The sequence below is a fragment of the Coturnix japonica genome, chromosome 2 (assembly GCF_054131305.1).
Source record: "Coturnix japonica strain WE chromosome 2, WE-NBRP24, whole genome shotgun sequence".
Taxonomy (NCBI): Eukaryota; Metazoa; Chordata; class Aves; order Galliformes; family Phasianidae; genus Coturnix; species Coturnix japonica.
The window spans coordinates 5,960,624-5,988,129 of record NC_140664.1 but is presented as its reverse complement, the minus strand read 5'-3'; the positions used below and the strand labels follow the sequence as shown (position 1 = coordinate 5,988,129).

The 27,506-nt window shown below is 35.3% G+C and overlaps 1 protein-coding gene across 3 annotated transcripts in view; it reads left to right on the top strand.

The window, feature by feature from the left end:
- The window catches only part of KHDRBS3 (KH RNA binding domain containing, signal transduction associated 3), a 76,903-nt gene that overhangs the window by 38,588 nt on the left and 10,809 nt on the right, over positions 1-27,506 (top strand). For all 3 annotated transcript variants that reach the window (XR_004306295.2, XM_085536927.1, XM_032442911.2), the window contains 3 exons: positions 464-603; positions 8,911-9,103; positions 20,238-20,320. Coding sequence is in view for 2 of the 3 variants with exons in the window: in XM_085536927.1 (XP_085393053.1) it covers positions 464-603; positions 8,911-9,103; positions 20,238-20,320 (416 nt within the window). In the remaining variant the exon portion in view is untranslated. The remainder of the gene's footprint in view (positions 1-463; positions 604-8,910; positions 9,104-20,237; positions 20,321-27,506) is intronic.

Here is a 27,506-nt window from a genome sequence, read left to right as displayed (position 1 = left end):
AAGAGCATAGGTGGTTAATCTATTCCTTGTTTGTGGGGGGCTGTTCACAACAGCGCATTTCTTCTGTACCACACTGCAACACTAGGCAATAGATGTTTCCTGCTTTTTATGAGCTATCCATCTTAAATAACTACAGGCTAGATCTCAGCTCAGAGTACAAGACCTTGATTTTTCTATTTTATTTTCACCTGTCATCTACAGCATTTTAACATTCACATTTTAAGTGATAAAGCTACCTGGAGGTAATATGCAGTAGGGAAGAAAAACATGACCTGAGCACAAATTGCAGTTAATGCATAGGCTTCTTCTAGAAATATGCTTATAGCACTCTTCTGTGTATTAAACTTTTCAGTGGGGAGTTCATTTAAGAGGAAGCCCTTTAAGAAGCTTTGTTTTGCTGCTTATAACTTGGTATGGTGGTTGAAAAGTTTGCTTTCTCCCCCTTTACCCTCCCTTGTTTTAGGACTACAATGATGAAATCAGACAGGCACAGCTTCAAGAGTTAACGTATTTGAATGGTGGTTCAGAGAATGCAGAGGTTCCAGTAGTTCGTGGAAAGCCATCTATTCGAGCAAGGGGAGTACCGGTTCCTGCTTTGACCAGGTAGATGTCTCAGCTGCAATGGAATTTCATTTGTATGTGTGTATTTTATGCTTATCCCTTCAAACATTTAAAAAACAAAACAAAACAATCTATATAGTGTACATTAGCACCCAAAAAATGGGAAGAAAGAAATAACTTTGATTCTTCAAAGATCATCTAATCAGTTTAGGCTGAATTAACAACGGTGCTGAAATTTATCTTATGAAACTTGAATTATACATTTGAAGAAATACTGTACATCATAGGAGATGTTCAGTCTTACTGTGGTTGTTCACTTAACCATTAACTTCCAGTTGCTCCTTTGGCACATGTAGGGTTGATGTCTTGGCCCTGTGGAGCTCACAGCTTTTTAAAAGGTGTCCTTGATTTACAGATTACAGAGGGATTTTTCTAATCTATAGAATATATGCATTCCTTTTCTTTACTGTATCATAGTCAATTTTCAAGATTGTGATTAATTTGTTTTACAGATATGTTGTAGAGGTAGAACTTGGATTTTGGCATCTCTTGTTTTTGCTCTGGAAGCTCCCTGCCTTTGTTGAAGTATTGGGATGACAGCTTTAAGTCCTGAGTCCCAAAGTGTGAAAACAAAACCAAATAAACTCCTTAACTGTTTCTTTTACAGTAGATTGTGACTGCTGCAGCTAAGTGCAATGATGATCTGCTTTCTTTATCTTACTATGAATCTTCCTTACAGCAAGCTTGTAACTGACATTGTAGCTTCTAGAATGGTTTTCAGATAGTGTTTTGAAGTGTTCTGTTTTAGCTTAAGCATGTTAGAAGAAATACTGAGAAATTCCAATCTGTTAAATAGTTCTGTGTCCCAACAATGATTGTTAACACAATACAGAATGGACCTTAAGTTAGGGAATTTGGAATATAACTGCCTTCTCTTTAACAGCACAGATTTGTTGATTTATTCTTAGTTGAGTTATGTTAAATAAATTTGTCTATTCTCCTTTTTATTTTAATTTTTCTCTAAGTAGTGGTAATTATACCTTGAGGTTCCTGACTTTAGCACTGTAATCAGCTGTAAAAAATACTGCAAATCAGATCTTAAATAATTTTGATGAATTTTGTTTGCTGATTTACTTCAGTTAAGTACCTTGTTTTCAACTTTTCTATAGATCTCTACCAGAACTTTTTTACAGATACTGAGGTCTTAGTGCAGACATTTACAGTTCTCTGTAAACGTTTTCTCATTCCTAATGTATCCTTAACCTAGTGTTTCTGTGATACCGAATATAAGTAGTTTGTTCTGTTCTTCCATCTTTCTCACTGAAGTTCCTCGTAACTAATTTCCTCTATGAAGCACTTACTACATGCATACTTATCTGAGAATTTCAGTATAATAAAAAGTTACCACTATTTCCCCCTTCAGTAAATTATTTTTTCAAACCACCATTTTTATGCAAGGCACATATATTGCTATCTATCTCTCAGTTGTTTGCAATTCATTGAATTGGCATGCTCTTGAAGTATCTTCAGGGTAAATGTAAATTTTATTAGTGAAAGATTTGGAGATGGCAGCTAAAAAATATATTTGTCTTCTCCATTTTTTCATATGATCCAAACAAAACTGGAAGATGGTTGTGGGTTTTTTTTTTGTTTGTTTTTGTTTTTTTCCTTTTTTTAAAGACTTTCTTAAACTTTGGTTCTTCTTTTTCCCCTCAGAAATTGAAGTTTTGCTTTAGCAGAAAAGATTACTTGAGTATGACTTATAATATCTCAGTAGCAGTGGTACTACAGCAACTGAGTTCAAGCTCTCAAACTCAGTTGTAACTCTGTCATTCCTTTTGGCAGAAATTGACTTCAGTGATTAATATTTTCATTGAAATAAGACTTCGTTAAAGGCTTTTCGTTCCCATGATGAGGCAGTTGGAGTAATAAGCATGTATGAGACCTATAAGAGAGGCTGAAGCAAAGCTTTCAGAATAACAAAATTTACTTGCATATCTTCAAAGTAGTAGGCAGCCTGAGAAGACTTCTAAAATTAAGTCTAAAAAAAATCAGTTCTAACCTCTCTTTATAATCTGTAGAATGTTTTTACAATATTCTTACAACATCCTAATGAGGATGTGATAACTGTGTTGAAGTTCCCAGTTTATTAAGCCTTTCTATAATACATTATTCATGAATAGTTTCACTTGAATGCTAATTTTTGCCTTTTTACTCCTTATCAGACATAAACTGGAGATAACGTATCTTATCAAGTGCCTTCTTTTATGACAACTTATTACATGTATGTTTAGCTCCGTAGGAAAATTTCTCTTTGTAGAAATTAATGTCCTGTCCTTTCATATAAAATTCTAGCTTGTGCATTCCTGTATGTGGTAAGTCATTTCTTAATGATTTTTATTTCACTGTTTCCAGATGGTTGCAGGTTTTCTTGCCTTGATTTATTTATCTATCTATCTATCTATCTATCTATCTATCTATCTATCTATCTATTTATTCATTTATTTATTTATTTATTTATTTATTTATTTATTGTGACTACAAAGCCTATGCTGCTGCATGGAATTGTTTTGATCCAGGTCAGAACCTGACACTTAGCCTTCTTGAAGGTCATGCAATTGGACTCAGCCTATCAACCTAATCTATTCAGAGGCCTCCACAAAGCTTTTCTACCCTCAGTCATATAAATGGTATAATGATGAAAAGGCAGAGGAAGCCTAGCTCTCTGTGCTGGGGACCTGAGTATTGAAGTGTTCAATAATTTGGTGCTCACACTTAAAAATAATATAATGGAACTCTTACTTTTCAGATGTCTACTGTTAAACCTGGACAAAATTACCTGTTTGAGGAGCACTGACTGTAGCCATCTGTGCTCAAATAAAGAAGTGCTTCAATGCCTTTTGACAAAATAATGCTATGCTGACTGACTTACATTTAAAATAATGCAGATGCATGGAATTATGGATGTTAAAATTAAGGAATGTGAGGCATTTAGTATCTGAGTAATAACGTTTTAGGAAGCTAGTCCTAAATTTCATGAGCGTTTTCATATTGGATCCATTCTTCTATATACTTCCTACTGTTGATCAGATACTGAAAAAGAGCTTTATATAGAAAGTACTAATTAAATTTGTTTTTAGTAAAAATACAGAAAGGTACAAACTTAAGCTGTGATTTTGTAATCAGAGTTACTAACTCATACAGCCATTGAATGAAAGGAGAAGCTTGTAATAGCATCTGATATGTAATTAGGTAAAAATATGTTGATAAGTGAACAGATGAGACAGCAGGGTTATTGCCAAGGGAAACTGGTAGGACATGCTAGATAGAAGGTGATTGTAATGGTCAACGATGATAATTACTTCTTGTAAATAAGTCATAGTAATTATACAAGGCTACTATAAAGTAGTCGTGATTATAAAAAATTATTGCTTATGATGACAAAAGAAAAGTGTTTAAATAGTTGTGTTAATGTACCTAAGTTGTATGAGCTAGTACTGTGCTACTTCATTGGCAGTCAAAAATTATACTACTACCTGTAAATTACTGCTAAATGTTCACATCTTTAAGTCTAATAATAATATAACCTGGTTTTGAATGGTACGAGTAAAGTGCTTTTCCTTGTGTAACACTCTTGAGTCAAAAAGCACACGATAATAAATTACAAGATTCAGTGCTCTAGTTATTTTTATCTGAACACAGTGAGGTGCATTTTGGGATTTTCATGAAGTAAAGTTATATAATTACTATACTATCTCTACAGATAGTGCTGTAGCAAAGTTAAATGATTTTCTGAAGGGACTGTTGTTTCATTCTTCACTGCATTCATAACAGCAGATTAAGAAAATTGCTTCATATGCATTGTTTTTTGCTTGTAGATTTTTTCTTATGCTAAATTGCAAGTATAAATAATTTTTAGAAAGGTATTATGGGGTATTATTCACATTCCAACCAAATATCTTTCATGACATAATGAGCGATTTATGTTACTTCCACACATTGTTCTGGAGTACAGATTAGTGTACCAAATATATTTATGTATGTATGTATATTTGAGATGTTTTGTTTAGTTTAGGCCCTGGGAATAGGACTAAAAGACTTCGTTCCTTGAAAAATCTACATGTTAATTTACCAAGCTCTAGGAATAAAATCAGTTCTTTAAACACTTGAATTTACATCCTCATTAAATATGCAGTTTTTTGTCACTTGTTTCGTCAATGCCAGACTTATACAGTCTGGAAAATCTAAACCAAGCTGGTAATAAAAGTGGAACAATAATGTGCTTGGCTGTAGTGATGTTTTAGGGCAGAGTATTTCTTTGATAACAGTGGCCTCAAGTGCGTAGACCATCACTTTTTCTTCAGAATATGTCTGGAGGTCGTGTTCACAGCACCTGCTACAAGCTAAGTTTTGGCATGTGCTTAAGTGCTATTATTAATTGTTGCAGACTGTTCAGTAGATAATACTGATATTAGGGTTATGGTATATGTAATACAGTTTATGTATGTGTATATATATGTACTTAAGGAGTGGAATTTTCTTCACCCAGAGAAATGCTGGGGGTTCTGGTTAGCATACTAATATTCAAGAGTAGAGTTTTTTCTCATAAATGTGGCAAAATAGGCAAACTTTTGTCTCTCATAGTGCTTATGTACTGCAAGTTTGCAGTATCATAAATGTGAGTAATGACAATGACCACTTCGCTTCAGAGGCTTCCACTGAAAATAAGGGAATTTTTTTCACTGTGTGTGACTGAACACCAGCACGGGTTGCTCAGAGGCTGCTCCTTGGAGATCTTTGGAAGCTGCCTAGAGCTGATCCTGTGCACTGTGCTCTGTGTTCCTGCTTCAGCAGGGGGTGAACCAGATGGACCCAGAGGTTCCTGCCAACCTCAGCCATTCTGTGATTCAGTGAACATACACTGTAAGAGCAGTCACAACAACTCTAACCTTAAGGCAATCTGACTTGATATACAGTCCCTCTTAATTCCTATCCCCTCATTCTTACCTTGAGAACGCTTGGTAAATATTTCTTTATATAATTTCTGATCCGTTGTTGGCTTCTGTTGGATTCTGTCACATTGTGTTGTCCTCAGTTCCCAACTGTAGTCTAAAGTGCCTTAATCTACTTAATTTTTTCCTATATTTAGGTTGTTCTGTACTGTCCTTTGCAAATGAGAAAACAAAATGGTAAATAAGCATAGTAGTGTTCTATTTATTCACTATTAATTTTTTTCTAGAAGGTAGCTTATTTTTTTTCACTGGATCATTGACCCACTGGATCTGTGTTAAATACAAATGCTCTATGGGTAGGAATAACTCCAATCCTGTTACTTTCTGTGATGTTAGGAGATGTACAGCTGTGCCTGTATGTCTAATACACACACACACACGCTAACAGCACCTGCTTAGTTTACTGCTTTGAATTTTGGTTGCTATTTTCTTTCCTTGACATTCAGTTTGGCATTCAGCTCCAGATTATGGAGCTAAGGTTCTGAACTCATATTACAGTTTGTACAAAGATAGTACAATACTATACTTGCTTTATATGCTCTGTAACATTTTTACTAAGATAGTTGGCTGCAGCATCCAATGCATTCCCAATAAGAGAAGTCTTCTGCTTTAGGACCTTGTCCATCCTTTCTTGATTGTGTTGCAAAAAACTTAATGGATGTTACAGATATTCTTTACTGATGATTTCAGACTCTTGGCAGCTTTCCTGATTCCAGAGTGTTTAAATGACTTGTAGCTGTGTAGGCATTTCAAAAATGCCTTAACCTGACATGGTTTTGAGTATTTTAGATACATTTTAATGGTCTCTGTCTCTCAATTTCAAAGATAGTTTCAGCTTTTCAAGTGACACCTGTTTAAATACCTCTCCTTCTGCTCCGCTGGCCTTACTGAACTCCTTTATTCCTTTTCCCTAAATCCTTTTTTTTTTTTTTTTTTTTTTTTTTTTTGACTACTGTTGTGTATTTGGTACTACTTAGCATGGGATGTTCTGGAATTTCTTCCCATGCTGTGTGTACACATTTTGCTCTTATATATTTTTCATATTTTCAAAAACGATTTATCTACCTTCCCTCTTTCAAATTAAGCAGTAATAGAACTTGTGTTCTTTTCCGTAAAGACATGCAAGGATTGCTGTTCAAGAGTTTCCTCTGTATTATATATCAGTTTCTGTTATTGCTCCTGTCAGTCAAACTTCAGTTCCTGATATCTTCTTTAGTTTCCTAAAGTTAGCTTTTTACGTCATACCCTGATAGGCTCTCTCTGCATGGTTGTAATTGAACTCTCCAGTTATTGGGTTTCCCATCTCTGCACCTTTTTATGGTCTTTCCCAGACTGTTGCAGTTAACATCCGAGTGACGTAGCCCAGTTCTGTACTTCACAGATTGTTCGTACACGTCTCAAGAACTCAGAAAACCTTTATATAAGTGGTCTTCTAATATAAGTATGATTACCCAGCATCACTACATCAATCCTGTTAACTTTGCAGAAGATACCTTTTAATTGTGTATCTAGTGTTATAATACCACTCCAAGAATAAACTGATGCAGGCTTTAAAAATTGTACTTTTTTCTTCCTTCAGATGTTTTTTCAGCATATCCAATTTCTTCCTTCTTTCACTTTTACCCAACATGAAGTGCAGAATATTGTCTTGTGATTCTTGAGTTTTTTGACTGTTTTTTGTTTTGTTTTTGTTTTTAACTTGGTATTGGCTATTGTCTATGCCAATAGACTCACTTCCCTTTCCTTTGGCTTCGCCTGGAAAGTGTCGTATTTGCAATTTCTTTATATTACTTCAGCAGGCTGTCTGGGAACATCACTGCTCACCCATGCCCCCACTTCAGTGAAGTCAAATAAGCATCTGGTACCCTGTCCTGAGGAGTCATTCTACAGATTAGCCAAAAACAAGTAATAAGCACAGTTTTAAATCATTTACTCTCTGTGTTTTGATCAGTAATTAAAAGCAATTAGATGCTGATCTTGAAATGTTTACATTTCTGCATTCTTTTAACATTTATGTAGTTTTTAAAATAAGAATTCTCTGCTAAAATAGAACTCTTTTTTAATAAGTTAATTAAAAAAAAATTATATTATGTCTTGGATTGGAAGGGACCTTAACTAGGAAGTAGTTAACTTAACTGGAAGTAGAAGATCTTTATGTAATTTAATTGAAATGGAATAGGAAATCTCAAAACTAGATCTGGATCTTATTCTACAGTACTGGTGATGTTGCAAATAACTATTGAAATCAGGACAGAATATTTTCATCCAATTACTACTCTGGAAATTAGATAATGGTTTGATGTGTAGAGAAGGTAGTAAAGAATTTTTGTTCATTTTCTTCTATGTAACTGTTATATTAGACAATGATGGTGTCTTAAGTCGAGTATGCCTACAGAGCAGTCATTTAAACTCAATTATAGTAAATGGGGGAAAATGGACTCCTTTAAATAGGAGATGTCTATTTGCAGTAGTTTAGACATCCTGTTGAAAAGAGGATAATTGATGCAAACTTGACAAGTTGTGCTTCTACGGATCTGCCTTTACTATAGGAAGGTAGGAGGGAACTCTACCTGTAAATGGGTCAAATACTTCTGCAAACTGTCCCTGTTTACGTCTCTGATTTTTTTACTTCAATATGGAAAAGTAGGAGTAATTCAAATATAGAATTGTCAAAATCAATGGGCTGCAAGTTAACCTCTATTAATCCTTCAGAATTTTTTTTAAAATATATGTATATAGTACTGTTTTTTCTTGTCCCTGAATATATACATAGGTTGTTTCCAATTGAACACTTTATGCATTTATTACAAGTCTTAAAGTTTCCTGCAACAGCTGGAATTCACTTCTTTAGAACTAGGAGAAAAATAAAATAATTTATTCTGACCCATCCAAGCTTTTGCATGCAGTGTGATCTTTGGATTGCATTTCGGAGCTTGCTCAGGATGAGAAGAGCATTGGGACTGATTCCTCTGAGTATGAAGTAGCTTGACAGGTTCAAATGAACTTCATATTCTGTGTTTGTGATTTCACATGCTATAAATCTAATTTTAGTGAAGACGATTGATTAAGTGTTTCTTTGTATGTGATCAGCAAAGAGAATGGCTCAAACCACTGAGAAGTTCATCACTGAATCATACGACTAGTTTTTAATCTTCCAGCATTTACTGTATAATGCATTTAATTGAATTAAAGCATACAGAAATATATCAGACTGAAATGGCTCTTTCATAGTTTTTCTCTGTCTGTAGCAAAGCCCAGTTGTCATGCTGCTGTGGGAGGGAGCTACTGAGAGAGCTACCAAGGGGGATATTTATGTAAGTAATCCATGTATTCACAGGGGCCGTGGAGGAGTCCCTCCACCACCTGCAGGAGTACCGAGAGGGGCACCAGCACCCAGAGGAGTGCCTCCCAGTAGAGGACCAGTCAGTCGTAGCCGTGGACTTCTAGCACCCAGAGCAAGAGGAGTACCTCCACCTGCAGGCTACCGGCCTCTGCCACCACCTCCAGCACAGGAGACATATGGTGAATATGTAAGTTGAGCTGTTCTCAGAGCTATTAATGTGAGCTATTTGGATTTTTGAAGGGATGGGCTTAACTACTGTTTTAGAACCCAACAGAACCTCTTCATTAGAACCTAATGAATCCTTACACCCAGAATCTATGGAGAATGTGATAATCTTATCGCCCTCTCAGGCTTGAACTGTTTCATATTGCTCAGACTTCAGGTTTTGTGTGTGATCATAAAGACATTTACAGTGCATTCAGAAAAATATTTACGTAGTTCTTAAATGTATTAGGTTTCTGCTTCAAAAAAATCTGAAAACCATGTTGTTGGTAGATGTTTAATTCTGAATTACTCTGCCTATTTCTAGGCCATGCATTGTAGATTGGGTGGCAGTTTGGTAGAATGTACACCTGATTAACTTCTTACTTTTAAATGCCTGTTTGTAGCAATTGTGTGGTGTGGAAGTAACAGCCTTCTGAATTGCTATCCAGGTATATGTTTCTTTCGAGAGAATGTTTGGAAATACATATAAAAACAGTGCTATGTTATACGGCTGCTAAAAAGCAACAGCATTCTCTAAACTAGACCACTTATCTTCCATGTATCTGAGCAATGGTAAATACATTATCCTGTAACTGATGAAGCAATGCAAGCAGATTCATTTAACAGTTATCAAAAGTTGTGTCTCCTTTGTTAAAATAGTGCTTTGCTAGAAAAGTCTGAAGAAAATATGAACCATTAGAGTACTGTATGTGTGTCAATGCATGATACTCCATCCACCTGTCCAATTTTAGCATATAATCAAAGGGCCATAACTGTACATTTTAGTCAGTAAGGTAACATGATAAGAGTTCTACTTCAGTCTTCGCTTACTAATTGCTGGTAAGTATCAAGTGTTCTTTTACAATATGGAATATCCAAGGTGGGTAAGGTGTCACAGTTTGCTGAAAGGAAAATAGATTGTGAGTATCATTAAGAAGCTATTTAAGCAGCCTCTATGGCATAGTTTCTGAATCCCAGAGACCCAGATATCTGCAGAAGTTACGGAACAGCCTTGGAAACATTTCCATTGTAGACTGGAATGTCTACAAAGATCTGTGAAAATTTTCATTTCCACAGACAAACATATCTCTATTCTGTACTCTTTAAAACAGCGTGAAATTGTTTGGAAGGAAGCAAGCTGTATAGTGGATGCAGCCTTCAAACACTTTATTCTGTAATTCTGTAATCTAAGATGATGCAGAGCTTTCAGTACATAAAATCTTTGCCCTTTTCTCTAACATACAATTGTGTACATGGTGTGACAGAAAATGAGGCCATCATTGAGTCACATAAACAGTTTCTTCTTTATCACTCCCTTTAGTGACTTATTTCATAGTCCTTAACACATCAGACCAGTGAATCTATAACATCTAACAGTAATTTACTCAGTTCTTTCTCCTGTCTATCCTAATTTCTCTCCTGTCTTCTATTACTTAAGAAACTATCTGTAAAAATAAATCCAAATTGAAAATACCTACAATAGTCTGAAAAATCTGAAGGGTGAATTTTGAGGCAGTATTTCACACTACAGAAATGATGCCAGGAGCAAATACTCTTTGATTTTGACAGAGAAGTTAGTTAATGTGAGCTCAAAATCATCAGGAACAGATGATCCGTCCCATCTTTGGAGCACAGGACTTAACTCTTACAGGAGGTTCTACACAAGAGGTAGACTGCCTTCATTGCTCAGTGAGCTTTCTCAGAGGCCTGTAACACTCTTGTACGCTGGATGTGGCCTTCTCTGCTGACATCACAGAAGTACTGGAATAGCAGCAATATCTGCACGCTTTTTTCCATTTCAGTATAGTTTTTCCACTTTTTGCCAGTCTCACTTCTGTGTTGTATTCAACCCCAGGACACATTTCTCTTGGGCTTTACCATATTGCTAGTACCATGATGAAGTTTTTGAAGCTACTAAACCACAGCTCCTTATCGTCTTGTGTTAACATTGTCTTTTTAATAGCTGTAGCATCAGTTTGTGCGATAGGAAAAAATTCAGGACTCTGCAGCCAGCCAGCTTTATAATGGCTGTCCTAATCTTTCTGCTCTGGTGTGATAAACTTTCTTGGAAGGCTAATACACCTCCCGTTTCTAAATCCTCATATGCTTGGGTCAGGAGGAAGCCTGGTATGAGGTAGAATGATGTCCAGGATTATTTTTATAATAGGTGGATAAGGGAAAACATCCTAGACAGTTGCTGGCTTTATAGAAGCACTTGCAGATAGTCTCAGGGATGCTGTTCTCTTCATCAAGAGTTGCTGTATTTACAGAACCAAACATGCAATAGGTAAGTAAGTCAAAATATTTTTCGTGTATTTTTAAGTTGCCGATTTATTCCATGAAGATAAGGTATAGAAATTGATTTTTTACTACCTGGAGATTTTAATCTTTTCCATAATTTTCAATAAGCAGGAAATAAGTAACATAATCCTTTTTTTTTTTTCTTTTTTCTACTGTTGATTTCTTAATATTCAGTCAAACACAGGATAAGAGCATAACTGTTGAATCACAAGTACTGTCTAGAAACTACTCCTGCTCTGTGCTTTTTGTTGTTGTTCTCCCACCAGCTTTAAAACTTTGAGGCTTTTTTTCCAAATTAATAACGCAGCAGTGTGATTGAAGCTGTTCAAGATTAGATTTTTATTTGCTTCTATTCTCGTTTCACAAAAATGTTTTGTAGATACTCCCTTTCAATTCTCTACTGTTTTAATATATTAGTTATGATGCCACGTCAAGTTCTTTTTTTAAATGTGTTAAATTTAACGTGAGATTTACTTGACCCGATAATCAGTTGTTAGGCATTAAATATTGAACTTTAAACATGGATTTAAAGCACATTGTTTATTGAAACAAAAAATAACTTGGCAATCTAGTAAGTTATGGACAAGACTTTCTTAAGCGCTACCTCGGAAAACAGTCAGTTCTGAATGTTCTGCCATGTGTGTGGGAGTGACTGCAGAGCTTTAGTCCTGTTTCTGGAAGTTTACCGATGCTTTCTTCTTATGTTCAGATAAGGGTTAACTTAGTGGAAGATTTACTTAATGCCACATGCACAATGTTTAGCAGTTACTGTTATAAGTAGAATGCATTCTCATTGAAATAATTAAGTTTCTTATTACTGAATAAGATGGAACGTCAATTACAGGGGGGTTATTTATTTATTTATTTTAACTTGAAGGTGCAGCCTTCTTCAAAGAATTTATAGAACACTTCGATGTGAAATAGGTGCCCATAACAAATTTCAAAATTGATGTTTTATAATCTATTTTAAGATTATCTTATCATCTGTTTCTGGAAGATCTTAGTAATAGCTAAAGTTTACTGTTTGTAAAGCTTACACTTGTGGGTATTTCCAGAAATACATTGCTTTTACTGGTGCACATTGATGTGCTTCAGATTGAATTCAGACTTCAGCTTTTAATTGTCATGCAAAGTCTGTTCTACAAAGCTACACTCATACAAGTTACATTCACTTTGATAGTGTGAGGCTATACTCATACTGTTCCCTGCAAGGAACGGGGAAAACTCAAAGGACGTAATAACATTCTGAATAACAAGATCTACACAAAAAAGATCAAATGTAATGCTGTAAGTCTCACTTAACTGAAAGCTTGGTTCCACTGAAAGCAGTGGAAGGCCTTCAGTTGAGATTTCTGTTGAAGATATTCACATTTCCTCAGTTCTCCCTGGGGAGCATATGCTCATCACCATGCTGCTGGCTGTCCTGGCATTCTCAGTGTTATGAGCTGTGGTTTCCATCCTTTCCATTTGGGAAGGAACTCTTAAGAATTCTGTGGGAAGATTAAAAGGAAGGAGGAGGTGTGGGTAGTTTGTTTACAAGTGATGTTTGGCTGGATGGCTAAGAACAAAAGTCCAGACTCCATTTCACAGCCCAGTGATGATTATAAAATATGTATGTGTAAATTAGTGAAAGGAATGAATGCAAAGCCTAAATGTTTCCAGGTGAGAGCCCCTTCAGCTGATCAACCTATTTTTATAGTGCATCTTCTTAGAAAGTTCATTCAAATTCTCTCAGGCTTAATCTCCAGCATTCAACTTCAACTCTGCAGATGCTGAGTACTGGCTGTAACATCAAGTCTTTTTTTCCACTGTGGAAAATGCCAGATGTAATGGTGATGAGTTTAGAGCAATGAGAATAGGAGTGTATGCGTCAATTCCTAAATAACTGTTTATAAAAAGTCACAGAACCATAGAGTATCCCGAGTTGGAAGGGACCTATGAAGATCATAAAGCCCAACTCCTGGCTGCATACAGAGCAATCTGAGAGTTAAGCCAGGTATCTAAGACTGATGCTTCTTGAATATAAACAGGATTGAGGCCACAATGAATGTTTTTCATGCCTTCGTTTTTACCAATAATCTTGTGTTAGGTGACTTCAGTACTTACTGGGTGTCTTAATATCCACTCTGTAAGGTGTTCAGGGGCTGTGTGGAGTCTAGCTGATAAGAAGTTCTGAAGTTCAACCATTTAACACAGCATTCTGATTTGTAAGTATCCTTTCTGCATCTTTTCACTGAGATCACACCAAATTTGGAAAATGTCAGAAAACTGAAAGTGAGGATTACACAGAGCATACTGTGAGAGCAATTTCTTGGAGCTATATTGATTTTGCAGGGCAGACTGCGTTTAAACCAGAATTCCTTCTCACTAACATTCATTTGCTCACTTGCTGTTTCTTGTTGAAAAGGAAAGATCTGTCAGGAGTGGCAGCAAAATGTTTGTATACTGTAAGAAAAATATGAAATCTTTATTTCCAAGTGAACAAATGAATTTCTTGGGATGCAAGGCAAAATATTATGCAAAGAGCTAACACAGAAGTCATAAGATTTTATAAAGGATTAAAATTTTAACTGCACGGAGTTCCAATATAATTTTTGTCTCAATTTGCAGGAATTACACTATGTTCTGATTTGCCAGGGCATTTAACCCTGCCTGCAATGTGCAGTGGGGTTGTAACTAGACCTTGGAGGTCCCTTCCAATCCAAGCCATTTTGTGATTCTGAATTTGGATATTTTCTTTATAATTTGTAATTATTTTAATCAAATTAAATTCAGAACTTCTTGTTTACTTAAGTGTTTTTTTTGTTTGTTTTTTTTTGTTTGTTTGTTTGTTTTCCTTCAGTGCAGCTTTCAGTTCCTGGAAAAGGATTTGTCGTAACTTCATTCTCTGGGGATTACAGAAATACTCTTTTCTGTTTCTGTTCCCTTTTGTGGATAATGCTGTGGTTTACACTGAAATCTCACTTGATTTTTAAAGCATTGTGTTTACTGAGTTTTGGCTTTTCTGAAGTACTTAAAGTCAGGGTGAATTCTGGTAAGGCTTTTGGAAAAGAAGTTCAGAACAAAATAGCACAGTTTCTTGTCTTATTGTATGTTTCAGAGTTCTTTTACTTACTAAGTAGGTCAAGCAAAAATAAATGTTTAAAGAAAATTTAAAGTTGCTATGTTTTATTTATTTTTCTTTTTTATGGTATAACGTTACTGTTAGGATTTTTGTGACTGGCCTAAGAGACTGTGGAAAAGCTTTTGGTTTTTGTCAGGAACTCAGGCATGCTTTTTGACTTGTGGAAACAGTAAAATGTTTTGGAGCCAAAGCAGGAAAATTTCTCTTGCCTGCCTATCTTGAGGTTGAAATACAACCTGTGTTGTGCATGTAAACAATTCCCTCAATTATTTCAGATTTCAAGCTGCTAATCTTTATTTGGACCTTTGTGACTTGATGCAGTTGTGTAGGTGTGAGTTTTTGATTCTGACTCTGGCTCCTGCCATTGTATACAGGGAAAAAAAAAAAAAAAAAGAAAAAAAAAAAGAAAAAAAAAAAAAGAACACACACAACTATTTTGGTCTTGATTTTAAGTGCTGCTCCTTATATTCTTTAGCAACTTCCCTAGTTTATTTTATTATTGTATTTTAAAGTGCGTGAAACAGAACCTACCAGTGCATTTCTCATTTCAGAAACACCTTGCTTGTTCTGGTTGAACATGGACTCCTCAATGAAAACAAATGGAAGCGTTCTAAGAGTTTAGAGCCTGTGCCTGTTTGCTGCTGTTATCACTCAGACTTCAGGTGTTACAACTCAGAGTTCAGCTGCCTATGTTTGTCTCGATAGCTCTCTATTCCCTGTTATTTAAATGATGGGGTGATGTCATTTTTACGCAGTAAAACAGCTGTTGCTTCTTTTTACCATTTTAATTTGCCTAAAAAAATTCTTCATTTTTTTATTCAAATTCAAATTCAAATTCAAAAAAAATCTTCATTGCTGGTATTACCTCATGAGCTTTCTCCTTCAAGTCCATCTCTGCATTCAGTACTTTTCTGAATGTGGTAGTTCTTGCCTGAAAGGTAGGCACTCCACCAGCATTGTGTGATAGAGTACTGCTGTGAGTATTAAATTCATAGAACGATGAGGAAAGGAAACAGAGACCTTTGTATTGTAGTGATACCAGCCCGTCTAAATTTTCTTACAGAGAACGAGCTGAGAATTTGATTTCTTATTGATTTTTTCCAGCACTGCAAATGACCTTCTTGCAAAAATAAATTTTTTACACTTTTTTTGCCAGCTTCTGCCATGCTCTCTTTGAAACATTGTGAATTTCATGTCCTAGCCACTAATCTGGCATTGTCACTGCTTGCAGGTTATAATTCAAAGCCGCCATTTCCTATTCCCCATAAACAAGGGAATGTTTAAAGTACTCGGTTATTAGAAGGAAATGCAGATGTTCAAGACAACACAATTCATGATTTTTTGGGGGGTAGTGCAGAAGTTTTGACAAAGTTTGTTATCATTATTACCATTTGACCCGTGTAACTTAGTGTTTAACATACTTGAATGATGAATTTTTACACGTTGCCATTGGTTCTGTCCATGAAAAATTTCTGTGCTGCTCTCCACTCTTTGGTATTACAGCAGTTGCAGGCACTGTCATTAAGACAACTGCAGGCATGGGTTCTCTTTAAGAGGAAAAGTAAAGTGATGCTAGCTTAATAGGATAGTAATTAACAAGGTTTGAGATTTTACAGAACAGTTTCATATCATTTCAGAGCATCTGCCATATAATTCTACTTAATCTCTTAAATTGAAAACAAATTCCTAAAATCAGGATTTAAATCAGGGCAGTCTCTCATGATACCGTTCTAGTTTATATTTCAGTTGTACTGTGAAAAATGCCTGCACTTTTAAGTCAGTTGTAATATTTTCAGCTCAGTATTTTTTACATTTTTATATTGTAAGCATGAACTGGGCAGCACGTTTGCTGCCTTCTCATCAGCCTAAGTTTGAGGGTTGCTTTTCCGGGTTGTTCTGAGAAGCAGGATGGTGAGTCATAGAAACAGAGTGCTTCCATTCATAGATAAAGTGTTCTTGCTTGTGCTTGCTTGGGAGGCAAATATGAATTTCCTGATAACAAGGCTGTGAAGAGTCTGGAGCATAAGTTCTGTGGGGAGCAGTGGAGGGACCATCCGGAGGAGGCTCAGGAGAATTTATTGCCCTCTACCACTGCCTGAATGTGGTTCTGGTGAGATAGGAGGCTGTTACTTGTGACAGCACAAGAGGTAATGGCTTTAAGCTGTGGCCAAGAAAGGGTCAGGTTGAATATTAGGAAAAAATTCCCAGTGTGTCAGTGCATTGGAACAGGAAGGTGGTGGAGTCACTGTCTCCATAGGTATTCAAGAAACATGGTGATGTGGTACCAAGGGATGTGGCTTAATGGGATGAATTGATGGTTGGACTAGAGATCTTAGAAGCCTTTTCCAACCTTTATGATTCTATAATTCTGTAGTTACTGATTATCTTCAGCAAGAGGTATTTTTTAACCCTGTGTGATTAGAATACAGGAGAAGTCCATTGTATTGCTTTTAATAGGTAGTAGAAGTACAAATGCTGTCTGCTACATGAAATGTAATAATGGCTTTAAATAAGAAAAATAATATCTTAGAAGTAACTGAAACATACCAAAATAAGGTATAAAAATGTAATGGAAATATTTGTATGAGGGTATAATTTTTCTTCTACTCACTTTAAGCACTGTTGGCCAATGAATCTCATGTTCTGAAATATATACCATTATAAAAATATAATATATTTTTATTATGTATGAATATATACTGTTAAATTTACATGTTTTACGTTATTTATATAAATGCAAATCTTTCTATTCATGTTTACATGTTTTATATTACCTGAAACAGGTCAGGTGGCTGTACAGTTATACAATTGTACAGTTATACAATTGATAGGTAAGCAGAGGTTAAACAGATGTTTCATATGAAAGATTATTGTGATAGGAAGATAATCTATGATAAATGGAAGAGATCCTGCCTTAGTGGTAGTCAGCCTTAAATGAGATCTGGGAGAGGTGGAGCCAAGCTCCACCTCTTCAGGAACCACAGCTGAATTACCTTCACCTGTGCTCCCACTGCTGCCTCATTGCTTACCTCACCTGGTTAATCAGAGGTTCAGGCTGTGATCAACAGTTTCCCATACAAGTGTCCGAGAATCCTTCACATGGGTATCAACTAATGTTAAATGAGCCATTTATTGAAGTTACAAGAGGTCTTATTTCAGAAATAAAAATAAAAATAGCGCGGCTTTGATTGCATTAAAATACTCTACTTTGCCCAGCCTTGTTAATGACTTCCTGAAAGGGAAACTTCAAATCCAGTGTGATTGACACAAAATACAAAATCAGACCAATTTCATGGAATGCTCTGATAGAGATTTCAGTTGCCCCTGTGCCCTTGATATTTCAAGTGAACAATATAAAGATATTTTGAAATTTGAATCTTTTCTGTTCACAAGATGTCATCAGCAGTTATATAAAAATATTCTGTTTTTTGGAGCATGTACCACGGGATATTTATTTTTAGTGTAAATTTGTGATTTTTTTAAAATATAAATACAGCACTAAAATTGATCTATTTAAGTAGATTATGGTAATAAGCAACATCGTCCTTAACTGATAGGAGTCCTACTTATAAAAACAGAATCTAGCTATTTTTCAGTCAAAGCTTAGTCACCTAAAGCAAAATAATAATAATGAAAAAGATATTAGATTCACTACTGCAGAAATTAGCATGTACAATTGTCAGCAGTAATGAATTCCAGGCAAACTTTCTGTGGAAGAGAAAGGTAACACCAGACACTGAAGTATAATATGAAAAGTGGGCTTTCCTAAAGTTCTGCTTTCATTTTGGTTTTTATACTTTGTTAACCTGATAAGTCCATTCCTTTTTAATTTGTTCTTATGTCTGTGAGACATTATATATATATACGAGCAGTCTTGTTCCCCCCTCCCACCCCCCCCCTTTTTTTTCTATGCCTGTTCGATGTGAATGTGAAGAATATGACCAATTCCTGTTAAATGTTAAAAGGTTAATTTCAGTCTTCTGCTTTCATTTGTTCTCACTGATATGTGCACGTAGTTTGAAATTTGGGAGTCCCTCTTAGGATTGGAGCTTTCACAGTTGGTAGATTCTATGAGGGGAGCCCAAATGTCATGTAAGTGCTCTGGAACAGGGCAAATACATTGGCTCAGACAGCTTCTGCTGTTGATCAATGACTCTGTTGTAAACAGATGTCTGTGCATTGCATCAATAAGTAATAAAGTGCTTGTTCATAATTAAGTGCCAAGAGGCAATGGTTTTGTGGGCTTGGTGTGCGGTGCGTCAAGGAAAATTCATATCCGTATCAGATGGGCAAAGAAAATGCTAAGACTCTATTTTAATATTTAGTTTCTGGGTAGTGAATTGATGAAAGAGAAAACAATATATTTCATTTTCATTTTAGGCTTTAATAATTTGTATTTATTTTCCCAACTGGAGGAATCTTTGTTTCCTCTTCCAGAATAGGGATTGTCTGCCATTCTCCTCTACCTGCAAATAATCATAGGCATCCTTCTACTAATCACTGCTGGGACACAGTAAGTTTCGCTGGTTAGTGGTGAAGCAGCATTGATGGCCTGATTGCTTGGTTTTCCACATAAACAATATCAAATGACGGGGAAAATTCTAAAAAGCCTCATAGATAGCAACTTCACAGCTCTTACTTGGTTTGAGGATGTCACTGACTCTGCTGTAGAAAGCTTTCCTTCCAGAATATGGCAGGTTGTCAGATTGAGATCACTGGAGATGTTTTCTACTGGCATAATTTATATGCTGTTACATGATCTTCATTTCTCTGGCTCCCTTTGTTTTGAGAGGGCTTTCTCACTTGGTGAAACTGGACAAGGTACTTCTAAATATTCATTGAGGCCTTTGGGTTATTTGGATTTCCTAATTCTTCCTTATGAGGGATCACTACCAAGGCAGTGTCATTTTTGCTGATCATTAGCTTAGCTAATTTCAGCTTATTGTGTTATCCAGTATTAAATTAGCAGCAGTTCTTTATCTCTCCACTTTGCATCTTTTAAGGAAAGCCCAGCATCATTGTCAACCATTTCCATATTAAACTTCTGTACAGCATATAGCTGAAGCTTATTTTTTCAGCTTGAAATGCAGTGCTACTGTTGGGAAAAGCAATATTACAGTATATTCTTAAACTTTAGGAGGAACAATATTACATTCCTTACTTTCAGTGTTTTAAATAAGAGTTGCTAAATTCCCACAGGTTGAAGAGTATGCAGGAGACATTTGAAGTAAAGCTGTGGTTCTTACTAGTGCTATCTCTTATGTCTAGGTAGGAGTATTGAATTTGGTGTCCAGAATAAAGAATCAGTTACATAAGTCCACAGTTTTTTACTCAGATGCTTTGGTTACTATCTGAAGTACTTCCCAGAACTCTCGAAGCTCCGTGCCTCTCATGCTTCAAGTATGTGGAAACATGAGGCATTTGCACTGCTCTCTGCACTAGGCAGTGTGTTGAATTAAAACTTCTGTTTCAAAGTGTGTTGCTGCCAGTAGCTCTTAAGAATTTCAAAGTTACCATACAATCTTAGATGTGCATGGAATTAGTCTTGATGAACATCAAGATTTTGCCATTTTAGGATGTACATATGTCATGTTTGTTTTTGGAGATTATACTCTTTCATATTTAGGACTGAGTTACTGTTTGTAAAGTATTTTGGGGGTTAATATTTTATGTTTCTTTTGTATCCTTTCAGGAATATGATGATGGCTATGGAACTGCTTATGATGAACAAAGCTATGATTCCTATGATAACAGCTATAGTACTCAAGCACAAAGGTAAGTTTCAAGTTCTGTAGGTGTAATACTGTACAGCTGGAAAGTTAATTTTACTTAGACATTTTCAGATTCATTTTAGATAACAAATATATTACAAAATGCTTATTAGAAATAATCTGCTTTGTTTTGTCTTTAGTACCACCAGTATGAAAGTCAATTACTGAGTGGATGAAAAGAAACAGAAGTGATATCTTGAAAGTGATTTACTTTCTTCAATTTTTGCTTAAAGAAGTTACTTGAAAATTCCATTAATTATATAGAAAAAAATAATGTGTCCAAATTTCCAGTAGCAGGACAAAAAAAAAAAAAAAAGCTGTGAAGTAATAGTTACTTGTATTGGGGTAGCAGTTTGAATTAATAGCAAACATCACCTCTCACAAAGTTTGGCTTATGATCCTCGTTATGAGCTGTTTCTAGTGGATACATTTGAAAAAGGAGAGAGAATTCTTGTGCATGTTTTACTGAGGTGTAACTTCTTGCTTGGAATTATGAGGGCTTCAAACCATGCCCACTGGAAGCAAGATACAAGGGAAGGGAAATGCTGCTGGATGTGTGTTAATGAAAGAATCAGAGAAATACTATTTAGCTTCAGCAATGTTTACTTGTTTTCAGTGTAGTATGAGACTGCAAAACATTTCAAAGCAAAATTGAGATCCAAGCTGTTTATAACTGACATCTGCGTTACTTTAATGTTGGCACACCCAACTTAAATTTAGTTGTATTTATGAATATTTCCCTATTCCCATCAACTTCATGTGAAATACCTTAGTGGAAAGTTCCAGTGTCTTTATTGTTGAGTACTAACACAAGGGAAAGATTACCTTTGCATATATGGTACTTGATTCCTACAGTGTTGTAAGCTACTAAAAATGGATTTTAAAAAAAAGGAAAGACATGACTCCACAGTGTAGGACCTCCAAAATACAAAGCTCTGTAGGCATTTAGAGACCAGCTGCTGGTAATAGATTTTTTTTTTCCCCTGAAAGAAAATTACCAGAATAGTCCTCCACTTTTATGTTGGTAATTCTGTACTATTTTACTGCTTCTAGAGTTGGGTAACAGGGTTTATTGCACACAGCAATCAGATTTCATTACCAAGTCATTTGACTGAGCCAAAACTGAAAACATTACTAGGATTTGCTTCTTTTTTTATGTTGAGGATTTCACTAGGATTTCTTTTTCTTCGAACTAAAATTAGAAAATACTTTATCCCATGAGATGAAATTGTTCATGTAAAGAACTAACAATGATACGCATACGTATGGATATTATATATTCTTATGCATAAATGTTTAAAATTGTTCTGGAAGGAGATGCTTCGCAAACTGATTTCTGCATGTTTTCCATGTAATTTCAAAGTCCTACATACAGTTATGTTTGGAGTTCATGTCTTCAATGATTGCTCCATTTTTTCCCCCCATAATTTCGTTAAATATTCTAAAAGAAAACAAAAAATGGTTCATTTGTACATTTCTCTTGGGATATGGATGCTTGTTCTCTGCATGCGTTCTGACTTGGCAAAAAGAATATTAGGATTGTCTTGGCAGGCAAAAAGTAGTAGCGATCAACAGCCATCTGAACTACCTAGAATAATAGCATTGCTGGCTTTAATTTGAATATCAATAGTAGGCCATATTGCAAAAAGTTTTTTAATCATTAAGAGATGTTTTATCATACTTAGTTGCATTGCAGTGTTCTTCCTGTGAAGGAAATAATGGAAAATGGAATTGTTGTCGTACCTTAAACTTAAATAATACTTGGTATTTTACCTACCTTGTGATGCATGGATAGAAAAGATGTTTGTATGCTTACAACACATTTAATAACAAACATACTCTTATTTCCATTTGAATGCTGAAAGCAGTAATCTTTTTAAATAATAGTATTTTAGCATATCTTCTGATACTGATTTCTCCAGAATATTCTGATATCAAAGATATTCGGTATTAAGAAGAAAATTTCGGAAATTACTAATAAACAGAAAATATGAGTATTGCTCATTAAATCATATGCAGTAGTTCTTCACCTCATTAGAACTGGTTAATATTTATAGATGTATAAATATATAAATATATAAATAAAGGAAAACAGTTTTCTTGTGTGGTAATGTTGAGCTTGTTTAAATACTTATTTTGTTTTTAAAGGTTTTCCTTATTTTAGTGGTTCCTTTGTTAAAAATGGAAATTTGCACTAGAATTGAAATAGTTCTAAATTGTTTTTTGCATCTTTAAGATGTCTGCATGCAGGATCACATGTCCTTCAAATTCAGCCATTCAGTACAGGACAGCAGTACTCTTCAGTATTCTTTTTATTTTTACATGTTTGCATTTGTTTGCAAACAGTTCTTCATTCCTATTACTGGTTTAATGCTACCATATCATGTTTGTTTTAACTTCAGTGGTGTTTTACTTAACATTATCATGTACAAGAAAGTATGTAAGTCGTACACAATGCGAAGCTTTAGTTAAAGCCTGTCACAGCATTAATAAGGAGAGAAGCATCAGAGTTCTTTCTAAGTTCTGATCCATCTTAATGCCCTGTAATCCTGTAGAGGTTGCTTTCATTTAAAACATTTCCTTATCCACAGTTGTTTGTTCATGCTACAAAGCCCCAGATTGTAGTGCTTGGGGATGTTTTTTTATCAGAATTATTTGTTATGGTTAAAGGAACTTTAAAAAGATATCCCTTGGAGCTGCACTGAGCTTGACTGGGTATCTTAACTGATTTTTTAGAAGAGATGTGACTATATTATGTTTAATTTTTTGCAGAGGATCCTTAGACAAAATATATGTTAGTGCAAACTAGTAAGGTGTTTAAATGCTGTTCAGTGTTTTTATAAAAACCTAAACAATCTAAAATGAATTTAACACAAATGTCTCAACTTCTGAAAATTAAACAATTAAAGCAGCCAAGAATTTTGCTTATAGAGCAATGAAAAATGTTCAGAACCTCTAGTCATTTAAGGGAGATGCATAATGCATAGCTAAAGAAAGCAGCAAAAGTAGAACTCAAGATAGTTGGTCATGCTGCACAGATATCCCATTATGCAGTCAGTAATTCCTTCAGGAAATCTGTTGTATAAAAGCATATAGTAATTAAATATTGAAGAGCTATGTGAAAAACTTGGGGATCTTACAGTAGATTGTGAGTTGTAAGTCCGTGATACTAGTGCGGCATCTCCTTGTGGGGCTCTTGGTTCATATACTCGTGTGCATCATATGCATGTAGATTTGACAGCACCCCTAACTATGTGTGTGCATGATCACACAACACAGCTAACTTAGAATCATAGAATTGCCAAGGTTGGAAAAGACCTTAAAGATCAAGTCCAACTTCAACCCAACTGTACTACCCTAACTCTAACAACCCTGTGCTAAATCATGTCCCTTGCCACCACATACAAATGGTTTTTAAACACATCTAGGGTGGTGACTAAACCACCTCCCTCGGGAGCCTATTTGAGTGCTTAAAAACCCTTTCTGTAAAGAGGTTTTTCCTGCTATCCAACATAAACTTACTCTGGTGCAACCTAAGTCCATTTCCCCCTATCCTCTCACCAGTGAAAAGAGAAAAGCCCTGAGAGACTTCCCAAATCCATCTAGAACTCCAGTCTTTGACTCAGATTTATTGCAGAAAGTAGTGGGCATTTTTCTGGTCTGATATTAGTGCTAGAACAATTTTATTATGAAAATCTAGAGAAGAATGTTGTGGAGGAAATGAGATAATTTAATGGGGCCTTGCTTCTTAGCTGGTAGATCAATTTTTAGATATTTTCATATGAAGAAAAAAGTCTGTTAAATCTTTTAAATCTCTGAAATATGTTGTAAATTGAATGAATGTGCTTTTGTCCCTTAGTGGTTTCATACATGATCTGCACAAGTGTTTGCGAAGACGATAATAGGGCGGGGAGAAACGTGTGCTAATAAATCAATTGGCACTGTCAGTTCACTGTTAAATGTTCTCTAGAATACATAAGATTTATCACTGAGGAATTGCAGAATAATGGTAGTGTATGGAAACAAAGTCCACTAGGGAGATGTACTACATCATTCGGATTTAGCGTTGCCATCTGCTTAATAGCACTGAGATGACTACAGAGGTACTTATGATCAACCATTCATAGCAGTGACAGATGCTGCAGAGAGTTAACATGCCAGAGAATGAGGTTTGTTACTAAAATTCAGATTATGTGATAAGGTTACTGAGAAAGGGGGTGGGTTTGTTACCTCTCCAACAGCATTAAAGGTTTACTGTTTGCTTTTAAGTTTGCTGTGAAGAGAATGGATAATGCTGCTACTGTAGCACAAAAAAATTTAGAGAACCCCATCTGTCTGCTTTTGCCACTCAGAAGTTTCTGGTAACTCTTCATGCTTTCCTGCTAGCATTTACATCTTTTCCTCAGGAATAAAAGGAAAATAATAATAATAATGACTATTTTCATTATTTCTTACCTACAGTGGAGATGTGCAGTCTTTGCTATAAAAGAAATGATTTGTATAGCTGCATACCTGTGCCTGTTCAGGGGCAAAATCAAGTCATTGCTGTAGTCGTGGAGTCATTTGATGTTTAATTTGCAACAGTTATTATTTTAAAATTGCTTTAGATCTTCAGTCTGAGTGATCTTGACTCTGTTGCAGGAGAATTTAATCTAAATACTGATTAAAAACAGGGAGAGTTTAGCACTTAAAATAATTGCTAGCTTGTCTAGTTTCCTATCCTTTTCTCTGCTTTCCACATTTCCTTCTTAATCCTCCAGATTTCTCTCAGCAACAGCTATTGTGCTGTTGCCTTAAGCAGTGTTTCTCAGTCACTTTTCTTGCATAGTGAACAACAATTCCTACCACTTCAAATTACAACAAAATGCAGTGCATTCAAATAACAAGCTTTAGAGTCATCTTGTCAAGCTAATCTGAACTTTTTGAGGGGATTTACAAATTCTCTTCAGTCCACCTTTCAATGCATTTAGTTCAGTGCACTTATTCCTCAATGTGTTGAAGGAACAGTGCATGTCTAAAAGCTTGCGAAAAGAAATGTACATGTGGCAATTGCTAAGAGTGTTAAAAACTCAGTGTTATGGATGCCATGCAGTGGAGCCCTGTTCTTCACTGTTCATCAAGTGACTGATTCAAGACAATTTTATTTATTTATTTATTTATTTATTTATTTATTTATTTTTGCAGGAGACTATGTTCAAGGACTCTGGTTGGAAAGGTTCAAGGAAGTTATTAGTAGCTTCAGTTAGTTAATGAAGGAAAAATTACTGGACGTCACATCAAGAATCGAAAACAAAGATAGAAAATCAAATAATGGTGTTGCTCAATTGATTCTGAATTAATATAGGTAAACTAATTGGCCAAAGTTCTCCAGATTTCTCAGTCCCTCTTCTAGTGCCGCTGAAGAGGCACCTTAGTTTCAGCAAACTGATTCTGTTTCTTTCCCAAGCCCAAAAATGTGGTCCTCCATATTTTCAACGAAGAACTCAAATTTTCAGTTACATTCTTTAACTGTGCCTAGTATTTACAAAAAGCAGGCAACATTACTGTTTTATGAAAGGAGGGATTTTGCAAAGAGTTGAGTAGATGGATTTGAAGCTAGCTTATTTAGGTGTTGCTGTTGGCATTCCCAAGTTAATTGCTATCATTTTGTTTGTGATGTTCCATGTGTTAAATTTACATTAAGTTAAGTTTGTCAGTAGTCAAGCATTTCCAGGGTCCATAAATATGCATTATATGCAAAACAGTGTCTGTTACTGTAGCTTTTCAAGATGTAATTCTCTGGATTTTAATGCTAGTAGCAGTTAGTATTTCATGCTCTGACTTATAAATCAAATCAATTCACAGCATTGTTGGGATAGTAAGAATGGCCACAATTTTGCAATTTCTTTATTGCTGCTTATGAGCACCTGGTACACAGAAGCTTGTTGTAGGCTATAGTTCTGCACAAATAAAGCTTCAAAAGCATTATCGCAAACAAGCTAATTAAAGAGGGTGAGTATTTGGTGGGATTTAGGAATCTTTGCTTAGCTGATTATGCAGGTGGAACAGTGTGAGAAAAGAGTGGGTTAAATTGGGTCTTTTTAAGAAATACTTAATAAGGAGAGAAAATAATTAACAGTGAATATTTTTTTGTATATAAAAGTCTGTGCAGATATTAATGGTTACTTCTCAAATTAGTCACAAATTAAAAAATACATCAATTTTAGTGCTTAAATTTAATTAGAGTATGTTTTTAAAAAGAAGGTTACTTAAGCTTCAGTAATGAAGACTATAAGACCTTGTATTGAGTAGGGTAAAATGAATTTTGGAATACACGGTTGCTAGGCTAAAGAAGATGACTTAAGCTTCAATAATGAAGACTACATTTAAGTGAGATTAATGTAATTTGGAAATACCTTGTTCCTAAGCATTAGTGTGCAGCAGCAGGGGTCTCAGATTTATGGTCTTTGGAGACAAAAGCTGGATGATTGGACTTCCAGGGTTTACAAATTATTTGCTTAGAAATAACTTTAAAGTTGCCATATATCATAACCAGTTTCATTGAAAGATAGACATGGAAGGATCGAAGACTACATCACCCTTTTACAGATAGGAAAAAAAAGACTATGCCATAATTCCACACTTACAGGAGTCTCAAAAATATATATACATAACATTGATTTCCCTGATGTTAGGTGGAGAAGGAACTTGAAGCTCATGCTTTCTTGGAAACCAGTGAATAGTAGGCAAGTGACAGAGACACAGAAACAGGTCTTCATCAGTTCAGGACACATTTTTATGTTACAGAACATATGCTTACTAGTGTTACTTGAAAACTGTAGCTTTATCAATCAGAGAGTACCCTGAAGTATTTGCTTTTCTTGCAAGGGGAGAAAAATTCTACTTGTTTCCATTGGTGGTAGAGTATCTATTTTACTGGCCAAATCTTAGAAAAGGAAAACAGTTACAGAAAAATGTTAAATTAGTCTTTTTTTTTTTTTTTTTTTTTTTTTTTTTTCTCCTTCCTTAATTTTACTTTAGAAAAAATAACTGGAAGATGGAAGTTGCACTATTATGGCACCAGATGCCATGAAAAACAATCAGTTAGTACCCATCAGAATTTAAATTTTATTGTCATATCATCACATCAGATGAGAGTGATGTGTAATGCATTTGAAACACACAACATAGACCCATGGAAGGCCAGTGAA